Below are 23,027 nucleotides of genomic sequence, written 5' to 3' on the forward strand. Positions count from 1 at the left end.
AGCTTCACATTACCTATGGGTCTTCCTTCAGGAATAGACAGAGAAGCTTAAAGGTGTGGGAAGGGGAAAAAGCTGATCAGAAGCCAGATAAAGAAGGGGTAGAAAAAATAACTTGGATCTTCTTTGTGGTTTCCAGAAGAAACAAAGATGTGCCCCCTAGAGGATTAGACAGGGCAGAATCCATCCCTAATATCCTGATTCTCACCCCTCAATGTCCCCAGACCCGCCTACAGGACCCCTGCCAAGCCCACTCCACAGGTGCAGCTGAGCTAAAGTATGCCAGAGAAACTGCTCCCCTGTTTTAAAAAACACCATCAGGAATGAAGATTCCACAAGGTCACACAAGATCAGAGAAGCCCTTCAAAGCCATGTGTTTTACCACCAAGTTGAGTGATGAGAACACATCAGGAGAGATGAAAGGGGAACCTGAAATGTATTCAGATCTGAAAAGAGACAGCCAAAAGCACTCATCGTATCAGCAGCAGAATGAGACAATCATGGGAATAAAGCAGAAGCTGACAGTCTTGTGCTTGTCCAGGTACTCACTGGACAAAAGATACATACTGGTCCTCTAGGAACTGAGGAACTCAGAGCTTTGGGCGAGGCTGCCTACCATTGACACCACCTTCTAGCAGGGTAGGTACCTTCTGAAAACAGCATCATTGGAAAGGGTCCTTGGAGGACCTCACTTGAGAGTTCTGGGTTAAAAGCTAAAAACATAACAAATGTAAGCTATTGTCTTCATTATTCACAAGTCCCCCCTCAGTAAGAAAAAAAAAACACCATACGACAAACAGCTTAGAAGAAAATTATCCAGGACTATTTTGACAATCCAGCTTTATAACTCTGTGGCCCACATAGGATTTGAATGAAAGGATTATCAGAGGATGTTTCCGTGCCCTCACAATTTGTAATTTTATTGTTCTTAAAGTAAAATTTAATGCTGTCCACTTTGACCATAGAGCTTACCCCTTTAATCTAAGGATGCCTTATTCATCTGCTACAATGGTATAGTCTTCCTCTTTAATAAGACTTGTGATTAAAGCAAATCCAAACCCTCCAAATGGGAGAACCCCTTTTCCAGCCAAACTATAAAGTCAGCACCATCCATTGATGGAACAAGAGTTTTCCCAGCAGACTCCCCAAGTCCAAATTCTATCCTCAAAAGCCGTTTCAAACAATTCCTATTCTAATATCTCACCAAAGGGGAGAAAGGTCCTTCCTTCAAAGCGTCACTACTCCAGACTGGGAGCTACCTGAAGATACAACCATGTTTTACTCATGTTTGCTTTTCTAGTACTGGAAAGTGAATGACACAGAGAATGTGTTCACCAGGTGCTCCTCTGATGAATGAATGAGCCTTGGGGCCGGGCTGCTCTTCTGGCATCTGCATATTCTTCCTTACCATGCCTAACAAAGTATCACCGTTTCAAAAGCTAAGAACCATATACATTTACTATCTCACAGATTCTATAAGTGAGCAGTCTGAGCACAAATTAGCCAGCTCTTCTGCTTCAGGGTTTCACAAGGCTGTAACCAAGGCTGTAACCAGTGGTGCTGCAGCCTCATCTGAAGCTCAAATGGGAAGGAACCTACTTCCAAGATCATCCAGGCTGTTGGCAGACTTCATGTCCTTGTGGCTGTCAGCCCGAGGGCCCCAGCTTCATCCTGGTTACCAGCCAAGGACAGCCCACAGCTTCCTGCCGCACGGTCCCCTGCACAGACGAGCCACAAGCCCAATAGCGCAGCTTACTTTTTCCAAGCCAGCAGGCAGCCTCTCACTCCAGTCCTCTAAGACAGAGTCACACATAACGTAACATATTCAAGGAAATGACATTCTGTCACTTTTGACATATTGTGCTGGCCTGAAGCAAGTCCCAGGTGCTTCCCACACTCAAGGGCAGGGAATCATACAAGGGCGTCACCACCCATCGGGGGCTGCCCAGCGGCGTGCAGCCACACTGCTAGTGTTAGGGCCGTCGTGGCCTTTTCCACTGCGCTGTCAGCTCCACGGAGCACGGCCTTAGCCATCAGTACAATGCCTTCTATATAGTACTTTACGAAAAGTTTAGTGAGTTAAAATGAAAGGCTTAAAAAATAAAAAAATGAAAGGCTAAGCAAATGTAAGGTATAGGCCTCTAGGGATACATATAGAGATATAACCCAGCTATAAAAATGTTAGCAGTTTTTTTTTTTTTTTTTTTTGTAAAGTGTTTACCCATACTGAGACTGAAGGAATGAGAACTAATTTTTTAATCCATATTCTAAGCCATTCTTCAAATTTGGGTCTTTTCAAAATTTGAGCACCATTTTCCGTATTGCAGCCTTGTCTACACGACATTTAAACTTCTGGCTTCTTTATCAAAAGTAACATATGGGTTTTTGGAAATAACTACATTTGCATTGGGAAGAAAAGACAAAATACTTACTTTTAACCAGGTGTAACTATTATCACAGTAACTGATGATTTAAATAAGGACACCCGCCCTTCCCGAAAAAAAGTATTTCTACTTGGAGAAAAAACAGATTTTTTTTAAAAAAACTAATTTTCCTTCCATATACAGATAAAGTATTTTTGCATCCATTATTTTGTAGAAAAAAAAGACACATGATGGGGAAAACAGTCCCTATTTCACAGGACAAGCAAACCAACTCCGTATTCATTTTCTACAAAAGCTCCTAGTTTTATGATAGGCAATTCCTTTCCTAAACACACATCTCATAAAAGTGTGTGTCACCACTAAAATTCTTAACTGGGCTAATTCCAAAGATCTGATGCATTCCTCCAGCAGCTTCCAGGAATGAGTCAGTAGGACCCCAAGGAATGGCCGAGCAGCACTGACTTGTCCCTTCTCCATCTGAACTTCCTCATCTCCACACGAGAAGGCTTTGTCCTTGCCAATGCTGAGGGCATGTTCTGGACCAGAGCTTGCTCTTCATTTCACTTTTAAATCATCTTGGACTCGAGAAACAGTACCTGCCTCCAAAACAAGATGTCACATTCGCTCCTGTTCCTTTTATTAATTTTTTAATACCTTTCACATCATTCCTTGCCTGTGACATCTTTTATTTCAGTAGACCCACTTTAAACCCAGGGTCCTCAAGCCTCCTTGTGGATCAGCCGGCTGGGTACTTGTGAAAACAAGAGTCGTGGCTGATCCCGCTGGGGCTCCACTGTGGTAGGTCTGGGATGGGCCCTACAACCTGCATTTCTTTTTCTTTTATTTTGAGTATGGTTGATTTACAATGTGGTGTTACTTTATGGTATACAGCAAAGTGATTCAGGTATATACATCTTCAGTTCAGTTTCAGTTCAGTCGCTCGTAGTGTCCGATTCTTTGTGACCCTATGAATCGCAGCTACGCCAGGCCTCCCTGTTCATCACCAACTCCTGGGGTTTACTCAAACTCATGTCCATTGAGTCGGTGATGCCATCCAGCTATCTCATCCTCTGTCATCCCCTTCTCCTCCTGCCCCCAATCCCTCCCAGCATCAGGGTCTTTTCCAATGAGTCAACTCTTCGCATGAGGTGGCCAAAGTATTGGTGTTTCAGCTTCAGCATCAGTCCTTCCAATGAACACTCAGGACTGATCTCCTTTAAGATGGACTGGTTGGATCTCCTTGCTGTCCAAGGGACTCTCAAGAGTCTTCTCCAACACCACAATTCAAAAGCATCAATTTTTCGGCGCTCAGCTTTCTCTATAGTCCAACTCTCACATCCATACATGACCACTGGAAAAACCATAGCCTTGACTAGACGGCCCTTTCTTGGCAAAGTAATGTCTCTGCTTTTAATATGCTATCTAGGTTGGTCAAAACTTTCCTTCCAAGAAGTAAGCGTCTTTTAATTTCATGGCTGCAGTCACCATCTGCAGTGATTTTGGAACCCAAAAAAATAAAGTCTGACACTGTTTCCACTGTCTCCCCATCTATTTCCCATGAAGTGATGGGACCAGATGCCATGATCTTAGTTTTCTGAAAGTTGAGCTTTAAGCCAGCTTTTTCACTCTCCTCTTTCACTTTCATCAAGAGGCTTTTTAGTTCCTCTTCATTTTCTGCCATAAGAGTGGTGTCATCTGCATATCTGAGGTTATTGACATTTCTCCTGGCAATCTTGATAGAGAATATATATTACATGTATAGAATATATATTTTTCATATTCTTTTCCACTATGGTTTATTACTAGATATTACTGTAATTCCCTATGCTATATAGTGGAACTTTAAAGTTTACATATTTTCTATACAGTAGTTTGTATCTGCTAATCCCAAACTCTTAATTTGTCCCTCCCCCCACCCCCTTTCCCTTCGGTAATCATAAGTTTGTTTTCTATATCTGTGAGTCTGTTTCTGTTTCATCAATAAGTCATTCCCACAACCCACATTTCTTACACATTCCGCAGGGGGGTGTGAGGCAGTGGGAGGCCGTGTACCCTACAAAGCTGATAAATGTAGCTTTGAGGAGTATGAAGTGTGATTTCAATACCATCCACAGTAAAGAACAGAACTAGGAAGGCCCAAAAGTACAAAACGCATATTCATGGACTGGCAAAAATGGCTTTTCCAAGTCTCCTGGGTGACTCTGCAGAACAGACTGTCGGCACCTGCTCAGGCCCGGGGTTCCCGTCTGGGATGAAGGAATGGCTCCAGTCCCTCGGGCAGAGAAGAAAACCCAAGCTCCCAGTCCCCAAGGCCTGCAGCCCACAGGAGCCAATCTCCCTGGACTCCTCCCCGCCACGGGTGATCAAGGAGAGGGTGCACGACGGAGGATCATGGAGGGGTGGGGGAGCGAGGAGACGGGGTCTCAGAAAGGGAGGAGGTGGAAGTGGGTTTGGCCAGAGCAGTGGTTCTCAAACCACAGCTGTGTCGGCAACCCCCTGGAGAGTGCATTAAAACAGAGTGCTGGGCCCCAGCCTCAGAGCTTCTAATTCAGTGAGTCCAGGGTGGGGCGTGAGAGGCTGCCCTTCTAACAAGTTCCCGGGTGATGCTGCTGCCCCTGATCCAGGGACCACGCTTGGAGAACCACTAGGTCTGTGACGCACCATTCAAGCAGTCTATTACAGGAAAGTATGGGCCAACTGTACCAGAGAAAGGCTCTCAAACATTCAACAGTGGGCAGTAAAAACTGTCATCCAGGAGGTTTGCTGTAATATATATTCTCTCCTAACAAAAGGAATGGCTTACTAACATAATCTCGATAGCCACTGAGTTAAATGAATTTCAGCTGGTCTTTCCTTCAAAACAAATGTGACTTGTAATGCTTATTAATCAAGCAACTGAGGGCCTATTGTATATGCAGAAATGCTGCAGAGGCCAACTTCCCAACCGATAAAAAGTAAAACAAAAACAGGGACCCTGCCTGTCATTTAACTTATCATCTGTATTATTTCACCCCTGATTACTGAGAAACTTTGGACTAAAAACACAACCTTCTCATTATCACAATAAGAAAGAATCAGAGCTTTCTTGAAAGAATGGTTGTCTTTGCCTGCACTCTATCTTTAAGAGAATAAAGCAAATCAATTGTGCATGTGGGTAAGGGAAGTAAAGTGGCGATTTAGGTATTTTTGCCTGTTTTCAAGCCAGCTTCTAGGAGTTGTCCCCCAGAGACTATAAACCATTGGCAAACAGGATGATCAATGTAAAGACGTAATACACAAGATCTGTGATCCCCCAAAACTTAACAAATATATTAAGTCTTCTCACTTTCAAGACAAGAATTATACCAACACATTACAGGAAACAATTTTCACTAACAATTGAAAAATTTTCACAAGAGAGTCAGAAATCATTTTAACATCACCTTATGTTTATAGGGCTCTTTTGTGAAATATGTTCATGAACCTCATTTGATCTTCACTACAAAATGGGAGATGTAGCCAAAGGGTGCTATTAACCCCATTTACAAATAGGAACAAAATTACCCAGGTTGCCTTTGTACCTACCTCAGGTTCACCCCAAAATCTGTATATTGGGGGGAGAAGGGGCACTGAAGAACAGAATTCAAATGCAGTGCTAAAATTTCACACTCTTACTTAAATACATCCTAACCGCTCTCGGTGAATTTCCTACAATCACAGGACTGGGATTTTTATCTTTAAACTTGTTGAAGGATTTAACATTTTACTTTTTATTTAGTACCACGTGAAGATCCCCCTAATTGTTAACATAGCCTTAACCAGAGACTTTTTTTTCTGTTACTCAAACTTTCATCCGGTCTCAGCCTCATGGCTCAGCTTGGCTGAGGCATTGAAGTCCAATCGGCATGGGGCCGGTCTGGAGATCTGGGTACAATGCAGGCAGTTGGACTGTGACCATAATTTGGGTGTGAATTTGGGTACTTCACTCTTCTATATGCCGCTTTTCTCATCAATACAAATTGGCGATAAAGGGGATTAAAATTTCTATTTAAAACACTATTTTTCAATTAACAATGGAATCTGCTGTATTTCTTTACACTAACAATAAAATATCAGAAAGGAAAGTAAAAAAAAAGTTCTCTCTTTTAAAAGCACATCAAAAAAAAAAAAACTTGATCAAGGAGGTAAAAGACTTGTATGTTGAGAACTATGAAACACTGATAAAGGAAACTGAAAATCGTTTAAAGAAATGGAAACATATCTCATATTCTTGGATTGGAAGATTTAACATAATCAAAATGGCCATACAGTTCAAAGCAATCTACACATTTAATTGCATTAATTCCTATAAAATACCCATGACATTTTTCACAGAACTAGAACAAATAATCCTACAGCTTATATGAAACCATAAAAGACCCAGAATTGCCAAAGTAATCCTGAGGAAAGAGAAGAAAGCTGGAGGCACAACCCTCCCAGACTGCAGACAGTGCTACAAAACTATAGTAATCAAAACTGTGTGATATCGGCACAAAACTGACATCAATCAATGGAACTGAAGACAGCCCAGAAATAAACCCACACACCCAGTCACCCCATCAATTAACCTTCAACAAAGGAGGCAAAAATATACAATGGAGAAAAGACAGTCTCTTCAGCAAGTGGTGGTGGGAAATCTGGACACCCACACGTTAATCAATGAAGTTAGAACACTCCCTCACACCATAAACAAAAATAATTCAAAATGACTTAAATATGACACGACATTAAAACTCCTAGAGGACAACATAAATAAAACATTCTCTGACCTAGCAATGTTTTCTTAGGTCAGTCTCCCAAGGCAACAGAAATAAAAGCAAAAATAAAGAAACGGGACCTAATTAAACTCACAAGCTTTTGCACGGCATAAACAAAATGAAAAGATAATCTATGGAATGAGGAAAAATATCTGCAAACAATGTGACCAACCAGGGCTTAATCTCCAAAATATACAAACAGCTCACACAACTCAGTAACAAAACACCAACCACCACCCAATCAAAAAATAAGCAGAAGACCTAAACAGACATTTCTCCAAAGAAGACATACAGATAGTCAATAGGCACATGAAAAGATACTCAACATCAATAATTATTAGAGACATGCAAATCAAAACTACAGTGAAGTACCACCTCATACTGGTCAGAATGTCCATCATTAAAAAGTATATAAACAGCAAATGCTGGAGAGGGTGAAGAGAAAAGGGAACCATCCTCCACTGTTGGTTGTCGGAATGTAAATTGGTGCAGCCATGGAAAACAGTATGGAGGTTTCTTTAAAAACTAAAAATGGAGTGGCCATATGATCTAGCAATCCCACTCCTGGGCATATATCTAGAGAAAACTATAATTCAAAAAGATACATAAACCCCAATGTTCAAAGCAACTATCTCCAATAGCCAAGACATAGAAACAACCTAAATGTCCATCAATAGAAGACAACGTGGACGGACCTGGAAATTGAACTTCACACTAAATGAAGTAAGTCAGACAGATAAAGACAAGTATCACATGATATGATTTATATGTGGAAATAAATACGTTAATACGAATGAACTTATTTACAAAACAGAAGCAGACTCACAGACATAGAAAAGAAACTTATGATTAACAAAGGGGAAAGGGGGTGGGGAGGGGTAAATTAGGAGTTGGGATTAGCAGATACAAACTACTATATATAAAATAAACAACAATGTTCTACTGTATAGCACAAGGAATTATATTTGACATTCTGGAATAAACCATTATGGAAATGAATATGAAAAAGAATGTATGTGTGTATCTCTGAATCACTTTGCTGTATGCCAGGAACTGATACAACCCTGTAAATCAACTATACTTCAATTTTTTAAAAAAAAAAGGTCAACAAAACAACAACAACAAAATTCTTTTTCCAAGCTTTCAAACTGGTGGTGAAAAATACCAAATCCTACAGTGTTTATTCCTGAGTAATAAAATCCACTTCTATCTGTAACTTCCCTGTTTATGGTTTTCCATCGACTACAAGGCCTGACTGGGGCTCCAGCCCTGTCTCCCTCACCACCTATCACTCTAGCTCTCACTGACAACCCAGCAAAACTCACGTCTGGAGTCCTATACAGGGTCAGGCCTATTCCCAGCCCAAGGCCTTTGTGTTAGCTGTTCTCTTGGCTGAAAAAGCCCTTCCTCCACACCCTTCATACCACACAGGTCTCATAAGTCATTTCCTTATAGAGACCTTGCCTCACTCCACCCCTCTCTCCCAGCCTCCATCACTCTTGAGCCTTTTTGCCCTGTTTTTTTCCTTCTTTGTGCTTAATACCTTCTGTGAGACATTATCTAGCACACAGGGAATGAATGAAAGTACAACAAATGAATCACTCATTCATTCATTCAATCATTCCATCCCTTCCTTCCTTCCCTGAAAGTCCATGTACTTGCTAGATCCTGAGGATAAAAAGGCAGCTATGGTACGATCCCTAACCTCACAGATAGAGCTCACATTCCAGCTCTATTCCAGGCTGGGAAGTACACAGCCACACATGCACACGTGCGGCTGTGACGCAATGTGGAAAAGGGTAAGACAGAAGAGGATGTGTTTGCCTGATAGTCACAAGAATGACTTGAATTGGGTTGGGTGATGAATGACCCTCTGCCCATTCATTTCATTCATCCAGGTTGAAAAAAATCTCAAACGAGTTAGGTAACTGATCTACTTTAAACTATACAGTCAGTGGCAGAGTCAAAAGTGCCCCCACTCTTGAACCAATGTAGCAAATGATTCATCAAGGTGAGGTGGTACCTCTAAGCTGATTTAAATAGCTTTTATAATGAAATATTTTGAAGATGCTAATTGTTAATGGTCCACTTGAGAGGATGTTAAAATAAAACACATATCAGTGAAAGGATGGCAATTCTACTTTTACCTTATAATATTAGCAATAATAAACTGAAGTTCCTGCAAGAGTGAAAGGGCAATTGGAATTGTTTGGTAATCTTATAAGAAATACAAACATTTTAAAGTCTACAAAGACAAAGGGTCCTTATTATTATATTTTCCTTATTTTATTATCCTCTTTTCCTCCAGTGGTTTTTTCTGGTTACATCTTCTATTCCCTGCAGAGATGCTCCCTTAATTCATTACCAAAATACCTCTGAAGGTTCCTCTTCAACCATTTAGTTCTCACCTTTAAATAATTGATGAGTAAATCAACCACATGAACTTCAGTTAAAAACACCCCCCTCCAATTTGTCTTCCCATCCACTGACCAAACTCATCCTTCCTCTGGTTGAGCAGAACCAAGAGCATGTATTAAAAAACCAGCCCATCCATCTCCTAATTTACAAAACACAACATTTCACAAACTGTTTACTTAGGTCTGTGCCAACAATATTGCTCAAATGTGGTGGAGTGAAAAAACCACAGGGACTAGTGTAGTTGGCCAAGAGCAGTATTTGGGGATCTAAAATTACAGGGAAAATCATACAACATTCATTATACTTAGTCCCAAATCTCTATCAGATGATGTTGAGCAGAAAGATTCTAAAATTGGCAGTGAGAAAGGAAAGCTGTCTTACAGTTTGGGCCATGCCAGGGTAGCCTTCGGAGAAGCAGGAGGAAATAGAATAAGGTGGTATACCCTTGAAAAGCTGTCATAATAAGCAGTGTCTGTCGGGCAAGGGATAAACACACAGAAATATATAGTGGAAAGAGAACCAAAGGGGAATTACCACCTAAAGGTGAGAGGAAACAGAAAAGGAGGTGGAATTCTTTATGTAGTATTTAGAGGAGAGTATTTACAACACAGCAAAATCAGAGATACTTGTTCAATTCAATTCTACTCAATTCAGTGAGCATATGTCCTACGGCAAGGAAGGGAGTCTGGGTACTTAAAATGATACAGAAAATCCTGCTTCCCAGGAGGTCCACGTTGATGGTGGGGGCACATGCCTCTCCCACCTGGTCCAGCCATACCCAGAGCGAAGTAAGAGTGAAATCAGAGTGCTCCAGAAGAGGGGAAGGGAAAGCGACAACAGGGCGTCTGCAAAACACCAAGAGGGGTGTGTAAAAGCCTGGGGTGCCCACGAAGGGGAATCCCCCTAAATAGACCAACGGGAGCCCTTGAGAGCTCACATCTGTCAAATACTATTGTGTGGGGGCAGCTGCTCTCTAAGCACTCTTTGTGTATTACTTCATGCGGTCCCCTAGTAGCCTCTAAATGATGGCAAAAACCATCATCACACCTACAATGTGAATGGGGTAACTTAGCCTTGCCCCAAGGTCAAGTCCAACATCAAAGAGTGAGGATGTGTTGGCAAAGTGTTAACATCAAGTTAGGAGCCTTGTATTCTAGCTCCAAAGACTGAACTTGTAACCACAAAACTCTACCACCTCTAGTTCAGGGCAAGTAAAACTCTGCCCCAGTAAGGGGAGAAAGAGGAGGAAGGCAAAAAGGTGGGTAGGATGGGGGAGTAACAGACAGCATTTTCTTCACATTGTCTTGGGTCTAAATGACAGTATGCACACACATGCTTACTGCCCATGGACTGTGCCTACATGAAATGTCCAACCTTAATAATAAGCTAGGCAAATAGGTGCATGGAAGCATATACAAATACAGCTCTGTATTTTTCCACAAGTACCAAAACAACCAATTTGTGTCACATCAACCAATTATGCACTGTTTTCTCTCCACTAGGAAGACAGGAAACATCATTAGTAAAACATGCAGTTAAAGCAAGATAAGACCTTCGTCTCTCCCTTATCCATAAATCATTATACTTAATTACCACGTCAGGGAGGTTTTAAAAACACGAGCCCAATGAGCAGCTGCTGGGTGTATTATTGTCTGCATTTTTGGGTATTTAAAATATTTCATAATTAAAAATAAAACAGTAGGAAAAAAGCACCCAACATGTTCGAAAGTGTTTAAACCTTATTTGAAACCACTTTATTTAACCACCATTAACAATTTTTTATCATTAACAATTTTTGCAAATTTCCAACTCTTATAAAAATACATGTATTGGGACTTCCCTGGTGGTCCAGTGGTTAAGAATCTGCCTGCCATGGCCTCCATCCCTGGCCCGGGAAAATCCCACACGGCTCGTGGCAACTACACCCTTGCGCCACAGCTGCTCTAGAGCCTGCCCACGAGCCAGAACTGCTGAGGCTGTGCATCACGACTATTGAAGCCCATGAACCGAGAGCCTGGGCTCTGCCGCAAGAAAGCCAGCACACTGCAACTAGAGAGTAGCCTCCACTCACTGCAACTAGAGAAACCGCGCATGCAGCAATGCAGACCTAGCGCAGCCAAAAATAAAATTTTTTTAATGTATTTATCATTCAACTAACTAAAGAAAAACTGGGTGTAATAACCCTATATGCAGAATTTCTTTAAAGCAGACCAAGTGGAAAAGACCAGAGGTATAACCAAAATCATCAGTGGCCAATTCCTTACATTTCCTGCTCCCTGGAGGAGCCCAAGCTTCTGCACTCTGGAAGAAGCCACATTCGATCCACAGTCAGACTGAGTGGGAGAGGCCCAACTGAGCCTCTACCCACCCACCCTCGGGTCACTGCAAGGGAACCCCCAGGTGCCTCAGGGATGGCCCAGGGCTCTGAGTAGCCCACTTCTCAAGCCCATGCGCAGAGCATCTATGGATTCTACTGTGAGCTGAATGATTCCCCCCACAAAGAACTGTAGAGTCCTGATCCCTAGTACCTGAGTGTGTGACCTTATCTAGTGGTGCTCAGTCACTCAGTAGGGTCCAACTCCTTGTGAACTTATCTAGAGCTAGGATCTTTACAGAGGTGATCACATCCAAACAAGGTCATCGGGGTGAGCTCTAATCTGATATGCCTGGTGTCCTTATAAAAAGGGGCAACTTGGACCCCAAGATAGATGTGCATAGACTAAAGGAAAATGAGGTGAAGAAACACACTGAGAAGACAGCCTACTGCTAGCCAGGGAGAGAGGCCTGGAACAGATTTTCACTCACACCTTCACAAGCAACCAGTCCTTCTGACATTTTGATTTTGGACCTCCAACCTCCAGAGCTCTCACTCCTGTTGTTCGAAGTCACCCTGTTTGCGGTACATTGTTACGGGCTAGGGAATTCACACCATGAACTCTGGCAGGGAAAGTCGATCCAAGGCAGGGAGGGCTGTCAGGGGAGCTGAAGACCAAGACCTCAAGAGAGAGGTTTCAGCATCAGGCTGTCCAGGAAGCAGCAGAAAGAACAACAAACCAAGAGTCACAGAGCTGGGTGGGGTCTGGGCCCTGCCCCCCACTTAAACAGGGGTAATAAATCATGCCTGCCTGGCCTACACCCCCAGGGGTGTGGAGGTCAAGGAATGCTCTCCAATGCCGGCTTCGGCACATATACTAACACTAGAAAGACACAAAGATAAGGATGATCCCTGCGCAAGGATAAAATGCAAATTCATGAAGCCTTTTTTTTTTTTTAAGTAAAAGAAACAGAATGCCCTCTGCAGGCTCCAAAGAACTGCACAAATGTGCACAAATCACCCTCCCTCATCAGCAGAGCTTCAGTTTCTGCTGTGATTTTGCTCCCTGTTCCCAGAATGGGGACACCACCCTTGCACTTCACCCTGCTCATCACTCGGAAGGACTTGGAAGCAAAATCTGCATTTTAGGAAAACTGAATTCGAGCTCCCAAACATGTTTGAGTCTGTTTGGAATATCCAAGACAACAAATAATAGGGTCAGAAACAGCAAACTCCTGCGGTGGCCAAAGGTCCTTTCAACAAGTCAGGCTTCCGAAGGGCCCGGGGTTCACTGGACAGAGAAACAGTTCCCTGACACCCGCCGGGCAGGGACAGGGTGCACAGGCTGGCCCGGGGGGCTTCAGGACTTTGTCATGAAGGTTTCAGTATGATCTCAGCCCAGAATTTATGGTTCCTAAATGTTTGTTTTAACCAGCGCTGAGAACACACATTTGACCCGGTGTGAACTTGACCTCTTGGTCCTTCCTTCGCCGGGCTGTCTGTGTCGCATGACAAGACTTTTCCAGCCAACCCTTGGGCCCCTGCTCCTTGCACTGGGGCCGGGGCCGCCCTCCCAGCAGCTGCCACAGTAAACCTCACGGCAGATCTACCGGCAAGGCAACTGTCAATGGCCGTAGCAGGCTGACGAAAAATGTGTGATCACTCCAGGCCCGACTCCCGCGCTTAGCCAGCACAATGCTGAGCCAAGAGGCATAGAGCCTCTCCATCACCTTGGCAATCCAGCCACAATGCACGCTCACGGATGGTGCCACACACTCATGGACGATGCCCTCGATGCCCACAGCCCCAAGCGTCAGGGCATGCATAACACTGTCTCTTCTGTATATAATTAAGGAAAATGTCTAGAGTTGGCTTTTTTTCCTTCTCCAAAGCACTGTGGGCTGAATGCCAGTGGAAAAGCAATGGAATATCGATTTTCTGTTTCTTGCTAAGGAGAGAACAAGTCATTTGATGTGCCATGAGTTAAGTGAGTAAAAACAGACTGCGCTCCCTACAGCTGGCTGCATTTCTCCTCTATTCATAGACCCTGGCACATGGTAAAAGCTCAACAGATACCCATTAAATAAATGAAAGAACCATCCATGCGTTTAGGCAGGGCCTGCCCTGTGCCAGGCACCCGCTTTGGATTCAGATATGTTGTCTTTCCTGTTCCGTCCACCTCATTCTGCCAACCCGGCCTCACTCTCATCTCGCCTTTCTTCTTTTGTGTTGTCTGTTCCCAAGTCCGGTCTCCTCTTTAAAGCTGAGCTCACTGGCAGGCTTTCTCTCTGGCCTGCACTTACACTGAGAGGGAGACAAAAAGATTGGAACAACCAGCAGGGGGTGGGTTCAATTTAGGCAGAGGGGAAAAAATGCAAACATAGGGAAAGGAAAAAAAAAAAAAACCTGTTAAAACCCTCCCAATAAATGTGAACCCCTTAGAAAGAAAAGAGAGGCAGTGCCATCTTCTCTGCCCAAAATGGGCATCACTCTCAGCAGTCACTCCACGCATGCGTGCGTACTCAGCCACTTCAGTCGTGTCTGACTCTTTTGTGACCCCATGGACTGTAGCCCAGCAGGCTTCTCTCTTCATGGAGTGGGTAATCATGTTCTCCTCCAGGGATCTTCCCAACCCAAGGCTCAAACCCTCATGTCTTATGTCTCTTGCATTGGCAGATGGGTTCTTTACCACTAGCACCACCTGGGAAGCCCTAGTCACTCCATATTAATAACTAAAATGCCATGTCTCATGCTGGGATTTCAACTCCTAGAGACCCATACACAAAGGGTGTTTGCAACAGCAGCATTAATATGCAATGGGGCATCTCTACATGGAGACTGGGTGGCAAAGCCCTCACGCCGCCCTTGCGGACACCCACAACCATTCTCTGCCCGTGTGGGTCTGCGGCTGCTTGTTTCACATCTCTCTGATTGGCAATTTCAGGTTCGCTAAATCTTCAGTCTGCAGAAGCATTTGTCCGTGGCCCATTTAAATTAAGCCTCAACCAACTAAAATCAATCCAGTATGCCTCGAAGGGGCACCTCGTTTTCCTCACAAGATTAAGCAAAATGAACAACATAAACATATCCCATCTCCTATGCAGAAACATTTTTTGCATCAACTGGAAAACAGCCTCTACAAATTTAAATTCTTCAATTAAATCCTTTCAATTACCCTCAAAATAGAATTGACAATTAGCATCCTCGGCATTAATGTGCACATTCAAACTGCATACACACTGTGTTAGGACTACTATCTTTTTATTTGAAGTATAGTTATTTTACAACAGTGTGTTAATTATATGATGACTACTATCTTAACAGGAAAATTGATGTCGACGTGCCATTGCCTTTGGTATTTTAAGTGTAACAAACCATACCCAAGTGTAATTGTTCAGTCTCAGCATAATAAGGAAGTGAGAGGGGAAACAGACCACAAACCCATTTCTTCTGCAGCCTAAATTTCACTGGTATTTACCAAAGTAGTTGTAGTCACAAAAACCGGTATCAGAATTTTTTCCATTCAATTTATGAATGCCTTAGGAGAGTATTTTCCATCTAAACAGCAAGCTTTACACCAAGAGAAGTAGAGATACATAAATAATCAAATATTTAGTTCCTTTTAAAGTTCTTGTTAAAATAAATCATTCTGCGCTGCAGAACAATCCAACTTACTTTATTTCTTTTTTCTCAGTAATCAAAACCAGGCAGGATGGAAGTGACTGGCTTTTTCATCTCTTCCTTTTTTTTTAATTCATCTATATTGAGGTATAATTGATAAATAAAAATTGCATATATTTAAGGTGTATGATGATGTTTTGATATATGCACACACTATAAAATAAACATCACAGCCAAGTTAATAAACATACCCCTCACCACACAGTTGACATTTTTTGTGTGTGGTGGGAACACTCTGAGGAAATTACAAGTTTATAATACACTATTGTTAGCTACAATCACACTGCTGTACATTAGATCTTCAGAATTTATTCATCTTAAGGGACTAAAGCTTTGTACTCCTTGACCATAGTATCTCTGTATTTCCCCCTCCCCCAACCCTAAACTACTTTAAAAATGTACTATAAAAAGGGATCCACATGTACATTCTTTGAAAAGAAGTTGACGACAATAGCTGGGGAAACATACATATGGAAGGGGCTTCCCTGATGGCCCAGTGGGTAAAGAATTCACCTGCAATCCAGGAGACACAGGAGCCACGGGTCAAGAAGATCCCCTGGAGGAGGACATGGCAACCCATTCCTGTATTCTTGCCTGGAGAATCCCGTGAACTGAGGAGCCTAGTAGGCTACTGTCCAAAGAGTCACAAAGAGTCAGATACGACTAGAGCAACTTGGCACCCATGCACACACATACATATGGGGGAAAAAAACACTGAGTAACAGATAAATGAGACAAGGTTTACCTGGCTTGATTCAATAGTAAACTCTTAACAATCCTTCTGATTTCATCAAGGCTTTCAAACCTATAATTCTCTTTCACCTTCATACCAGCAACAATCCTGCAAAGTAGTCAACTTTTTTTCTTTTGGCCTCACTGCCTGTGAGATCTTAGTTTCCTGACCAGGGATCAAACCTGCAACCTCTGAAGGGGAAGCATGGAGTCTTAACCACTGGACCACCTGGGAAGCCCCAATAGTCAAGTCTTTAGCACAGTCATTTCACAATAGGAAAATATAAGGGTCACAGAGGTCAAATGAATTCCCCAAGGCCACACAACTAGTGAAGGCTTGAGGATTTAAACTCAAGTTTCCTGAACCCAAGGCCAGAGGTTTTTCCCAGTGTCACACTGTTCAGCCATGGACACAAGTTTCACTGCATCAGTGGTAACACTGGTTTTCCCATGTGAAGGCAAAAGGCTCCCTCATCTCTGGCTCTGCCAGACAAACACAAGCCCCCCACTGAAACTTATCCATCTAGCAGATATAGTACTTTGGAACAAGCACTGACCTAACACAGCATCATTTTTAAAAACAAAATTATTCTTGAAAGGAGTTGTGATTTAAGCTTCCAGCCTTGGGGCCTGAGTTAATTTGTCAGATTGGGCAGTACTGGAAGGCTAATGTCGCACTGATTACTTAAATCCCGGTGCTGTCCAAGGACTACCTTCTAGCAGCTGGAAGGATAACGTGAACCAAAAGCCAGAAGCATTTGTAATAGGTATTATGAGACTAGACCAATGGTAACATCCTCTGGAATGCTGCGGACAGTAACTATTCAACCCTAACTCTTCTGACTGGTAGCTTTTTGCAGCCTTATATTTTCTGGGTCACCAGAGGGCAACTCTGGCTAAACCTAGGCACACTCATGCCCTTGCACCCTCACCTGGAGAAGCAGGAAGCATAAAGTGATTCCTCAATACAAGGATATTCCAGAGCATCTTTGGATCACCAAATCCCCAGACAACCTAAGAATGGGGTATTACTATTATCTTTTCAGAGAGGGCACTCAGTTGAATAGCTTGCCAAGGAAACTTCTTTGAAAGTCTTAACATATTCTCTCTAACAGGCATCAAGGAGCACTCACCCATGACCTATAAAAGAATGCTCTCTATGTTCACTCTTTACCAGCAATACCCCCACTTTACACGGCAGCAGTGCTGTCATGGATGGGCTGTCTCCATGTAACAGGCAAACCATATCATATCAGGTTTTGAGCCGGAGTTACTGGAGGGAGGAGAGGATGTGTAATTTGACCCGAGCAATTGTAAACTCAGGAAAATACTGGTGCACTATTGTCAAGTGTAATATAAGAAGAAGTGAAGGATTATGAGTTAATCTAAAATGCCTACAGCCCTGAGTGTTTCTGATCTAGCGGTTTGAGTTCCATAATGAGGAGGCTGATTAGTGAGTTCATGTCTGCCACTACTCCTTGATCACAGCCAAACCATAACCCGTCTGGACATCGCTCTTTACAAAACTAAAGTCACTATGCAAAAATCCTATTTCTTTCAGGGACTGAAGGCACCTTTCAACAAGCAAGTTCATCAGAATAACTGTAAAAGAAAAAATTTTTTTAATTTATTCACCAGTATTTTGAAATCCAAACCATATACAAGACAAATTGCTGAATTTGATTTATTACACTGAATACTAGTAAGCAACTAAAATTTGGACGATTCTAATCCACATGTTTATGGTTCAAGCTCTGTGCAGAGAACATATAAGAATGCTTAACTTTTTCTGAATGGAAATAAGATTTCTTTATGTCCAATTAGCACCAGACAGAATCAACTTGTCAAGAGGATTCTCGAACTATATTGAAACTTTCACAACACAGAGGGCAAATATTTTCTGATGTTCTCAAATCTATATGCATCATTAATACATTTCAAAACACTGCTAAGCATGTGTATTAGTTTGAGAAGCCCTGCAGGAAAACCCACCTGTCAGTTCTAAAGAACAGTAGAGTGGTTACCTCCTAGGAATGGACCTCGAGGATGGCAGATTCCGATTGCCATTTTCAGAAAGCATTAACGCTACTGATTCCAAAGCAGGGTCTCCTACTTACCATTCCCCTCCTGCCATCAACTTAAAGAATGTTTTTCATTTGTCAATATCCACGTTTAAGTTAATTGTACTGGTTCTGCCAATACGGCACACCTCCAATGAGAATTTTCTTCCTAGACCCCCATGGGTGTAACAGAGGTTAAGTGCAGGGGAATCTTGGATGCAAGGCACAGTTGTATCCAATGAACCGTTGCTGGCATTGATACCGTCATTACTTTGGCCCAGCCCTTCCTGGGTGGTGATGAGGCTCCAGATAACCGGGTGGATTGCACTGCAGCTATCAACTTCCTCAGGGCAGCATTAGCCTCTTCAGATGCCCCCTATGTGATCCCCACCCGCATGTGGACTGCAGGGGAGCTGGGCACATGGACACTTACGTTTGGTGCACCTCTGGGAGCCGGGGGCCTTACTCCAGCCATGGCAGCACTGTCCACCACAGACATTGACCCTGAAACAAAGCAAGACCCCTGAGTCCAGCAGCAGCAACACTCTCCTCCAGAGAACCCAAGCCTCCAGGGGACTCCTGCAAGCCCAGCCTCCTGCTTCCACCTTCCTCTAGCTTCCAGAGAGTCCTAACAGGTACCCAGGAAGCCCAACCCAAAGCTGCCCAGGTAGGAGGCGATCGGAGCAGTACCGGAGAATCAAAACCTGCGCAACCTGGAACTAGACAGAACAAGGTCCAAACTAGCGGTTTTCTTACAAAAGTAAAGACAAATGAATTTGTATATTATCTGTGCCCACATTTTAAATTGAATCTGAGTTTCAGAGAGAGGAGTCCAAACAGAGGTGAGATCACAACGCCTGGAACCACCCTTGAAGGAAAAAAAAAAATAAGCAAAACAAGTTTCCCTCCACACCCTCAACCTATGATTAATGGGGAGGGGGGCAGGGAAGACGTTTAGGAAAGCCCAATAACAGAAACTATTGAACTGAAATTCCTGTCAATGCTAAGACATCCCCGTCCCGGGAAAGCAGACCCCACAGGTGCAGGGAAGCCAAGCCCACAATTACTAGGATGCTGAAAATTCTAGGTTACAGAACAGAGGTTGGATCTTTATAGGCAGCCCTCCTCCAAACTTTTTTTTCCCCACTAACTCAAAAAAAAAAAAAAATTAAACTGAGTTGCAAAGGGAAGTTTAATTGATGATGAGGGATTAAGTTGTAGTGACTTCATGTTGACGCCCATCTTCTAGGAGTAGTTTGGTTCGCGCACAGTAGGTTACGCCCCAGGCAGAAATGCCTTTTGTGTTTACCCGCAGCTCAGAAACAATGTGATCGGAGTTTTTATGCTCCGAGTTCCCCTGCTTCCCCGCACGCCGCTCTTCCCGCCGCACTCCCGGGAAGGAAGGCAGAGGCGGGCGGGGAGGAGACAGCAGACCCACGGCGGACGCTACCCGCGGTCACCGCGGGGCTCCGAGGGGCCGGACCCCGCGTGTCCCCGCGCGGACAGCGCGCGCGAGGAAGGAGGGAGGGGGCGTGTGGGCTTACCCCTGCAGCTGCTGCTTCTGGTGAACCTGCAGCCTCGAGCCCCCGCCGCTCTGGGTCTCCTGCGGCACCTTGGAGCGCATCGCTTGCCTGCCGTGTTTGGCGAACGGGGCGGCCGCCGGGTGACCGCCGGGCTTGGGGTGGAGCGGCCCTCCGGGGCCCCCGGGACGCGCCGGCTCCGGCGGTGGCGGTGGCGGCCGGAGCCCCTGCAGGGCCGCGCCGCCGGGCGGGCTGGTGCGCCGAGTCCGCTCCGAGGGGGCCCCGGCGCCGGCCGAGCTGCGGCTGTACCTGGCGTTGAGCGCGACGTTGAAGGTCCGCGGGCGCGGGGGCCCGCCCAGGGGCAAAGCGCCCGCCGCCAGGCCGGGGCCCGGGCGCACCACGTACGTGATCCTGCGCACCCGGCCGTGCGCCGATGAGGCCAGCAGCCCTGCCCACAGCAGGATCCCCCACCTGAGCCAGGCCCCCGCCATCGCGGGCCCCAGCCGGCGCCCCCGGCCCCCGCCCCCGGCCGTGCCGCCTGCTCCGGGCGGCCGCTCACGCGCGCTCAGGATCCCCCGGAGGACGGCCGGGAGCCCGGGAAAGGCGGGGAGGAGGAAAACTCGGTTGCAGGAGAGGAAGTTCCGCGGGCGGCTGAGCAGCCCCAGACCCCAGCCGAAAGCGGCGGGGAGGAGGGGGCGGGGTGGGGGTGGGGAGCGCGGGGTCGGGAGGGGAGGGGCGAGGGGCGCGGGCCGCGCAAGGTGAGGGCGGCTCTCCCAGCCGCCGGCGCCGGGGGTGCCCGCCCGGGACCGGCGAGAGTGGGCGAGGGCGGTGTGAGCGCGCGGCACGCTCAGCGGCAGCCCCGGCTGCAGTCTTTAAAAAGTTTCTCTCGCGGTGGAACCGAGTGTCAGATCTGAACAGCCAATCTGGCAGACGTGACGTCAGGCAGTAAATCCTAATTGGGGAAAGCGTGAGATGAGCCCGAAAACGCGCCGCCACCCTCCACATCCACAGAGATTGTTCATGTGGGTCGGCAAAGGCAGAGGATCCCGTCTCCCGTGGAAAGGACAAAGGACACGGCAAAGTCACTGACCGGTCCTTTCCTTCTAGAAGCCCCAAAAAACTCGTTTCATACTGTATGCACGGCATCTCCAGTCATTTTCTTATGTGGTTTGTTCGGGTACTTGCTGCGGGTATTGGTTTAAAATACCAGATCGGGTCTCCGAAAGGACTGCTCGGGGTGTGTTGAATGTCCCTTGGAAAGTGCTTAGATGGTTCACCTTAGGTTTGTAAACTTCGCGGGTCTGCAGCTTCTGGTACCCTACTCCTCGCTTGGCATGCACCAGGGTGGGCACCAGGGGGCGCCCGTATAGACTGGGAAAACTGCAACAGGAATCAATCTGGGAGGCAGCCCTACCCTTGGTGAAAAGGCCTTTATGATGGGAGTGCTCGGCTTAGAATCCATAATAATGCCAAGCCGTTATTAGCATCTTTTTAAAGTCAGATCAATGGGATGGGGAGGGAGGTGGGAGGGAGGTTCAGGATGGGGAACACATGTCCACCCATGGCTGATTCATGTCAATGTATGGCAAAACCACTGCAATATTGTAATTAGCCTCCAATTAAAATAAATAAATTTTTAAAAAAAGAAATGAAAAAAGAAAAAGTCAGATCAGTTCCCTGGGCCCCTATTGAAAACGAGGATCACTCACTGGAGATAAACCAAAATCACATTAAGGGAGATGCAGAAATGTCCCAGGGTACAGAGGATCTGGGGTCAGGATGCTTTGGGGGGGGAACCATGAAATAATAACATATTTACTTCTAGCATTTGAATTTAAAACAGTGTCTCCAGCAGAATTCATGCTTTAATTACATGAATGCAATTAAAAAAACCTGCATTGGCTAGTGGACAGTTGGTAGCAGTTGACAATAGTTTAAAAAGAATTAAGGGAAAAGAAGGTTGAAACTTAATCCCTTAATCTATTTTTTCTGTAGGTTGGAGAAAGACCTCCGATATTTGATTTGGCAGGAGAGAGCTTCAGTCCATCTGCCTGAGCCCCAGTTTCATGTGAGAACACCCTCTGAGAGCCACAGTCGCAGAAACAACAGCATCTGGCTGGAGGGAGAGACCTCAGTTCAGTCCTAACCGCCGCTAAGTAGCCGAAACACAGGCAGCTCACCTCTCCTCTCCTCTCTGCACCTCAGCTTGCTCCTCTACAACACAGAGAAGTTGGATTCAAACTTCCTTCCAGCCCTATGAGTCTGTGGCTCTAAGAACATCCGGGGTCCCTGTGGACAAGCTGAGTGAGGTCACTCGAGGTCAGTCTCTGAGTCAGGCCAAAGAGAACCAGCTGAGAAGATTGAGGAAGGAGGATGAGTGAAGAAACTGTCTCCCAGCCTGGGATCCTGGAGAAAGGACACAGCGCGAGCTAATAAATATCTCCCAAGTGCTACTCTGGAGGCAAGCAGAGAGGCTGACCCTTTGCAGAGACAACATATCAGAGGCACAGCCTTTCTATTCTGGTAAAGTTTCCTATGCTATTGGAGAGAAAAAAATGTAAATAAACAAAAGCTTTTTAAAAAGACAAATAACTCAATGAAGCAACAGTTTGAAACAATCACAGAACCCTCACAAGACAGGATTTGATTTATGAGAGGCCAATACAACAGTGGGTTTCCCTGGTGGCTCAGAGGGTAAAGAATCTGCCTACAATGCAGGAGACCCAGGTTTGATTCCTGGGTCAGGAAGATTCCCTGTAGAAGGAAATGGCAACCCTCTCCAGTATTCTTGCCGAGAGAATCCCATGGACAGAGGAGCCTGGCAGGCTACAGTCCACAGGGTCGCAGGAGTCAGACACAATTTAGCGACTAAACCACCACCAGTGTCACAGTACAACCCGTAATTCATTGTCATCTCACAGAGAATCTGCAACATGTACGGAAAACATTTTCTACCTGCAATTCAAACCAGTTTATAGAGATTTTATAATCTCTATAACCTCTCAGGTAGGCAGCAGTTGAAATGGATGAGGGAGGGGGTGTCTAGAAGCACCAGCTCCATTCTGAAGAGTCTAGACTGCAAAGAATGCATGTCAGACAGGTGAAAGCTCAGGAAATAGTGATGGACAGCATCACCAAAGGACCAG

General features: G+C 44.9%; 1 protein-coding gene and 1 pseudogene across 4 annotated transcripts in view; one reads left to right on the forward strand and one right to left on the reverse strand.

The window, feature by feature from the left end:
- LTBP1 (latent transforming growth factor beta binding protein 1) overlaps positions 1 to 20,514 on the reverse strand; it is a 453,522-nt gene extending 433,008 nt beyond the window's left edge. For 2 of the 4 annotated variants that reach the window (XM_065929447.1, XM_065929444.1), the window contains exons 1-2: positions 19,906 to 20,512; positions 18,795 to 18,865 (exon numbers count right to left, since the gene is read on the reverse strand). In XM_065929447.1, coding sequence (XP_065785519.1) covers positions 18,795 to 18,865; positions 19,906 to 20,372 — 538 coding nt within the window. In that variant the 5' untranslated portion in view covers positions 20,373 to 20,512. Of the gene's footprint in view, positions 1 to 18,794; positions 18,866 to 19,905 lie in introns of all 4 variants that reach the window. The other 2 variants (XM_065929446.1, XM_065929445.1) reach the window with 2 other exon arrangements.
- On the forward strand, positions 12,745 to 12,845 carry LOC136165746 (U6 spliceosomal RNA; annotated as a pseudogene).
- Positions 20,515 to 23,027: the final 2,513 nt, after the last annotated feature.

Source organism: Muntiacus reevesi, chromosome 3, assembly GCF_963930625.1.
Source record: "Muntiacus reevesi chromosome 3, mMunRee1.1, whole genome shotgun sequence".
Taxonomy (NCBI): Eukaryota; Metazoa; Chordata; class Mammalia; order Artiodactyla; family Cervidae; genus Muntiacus; species Muntiacus reevesi.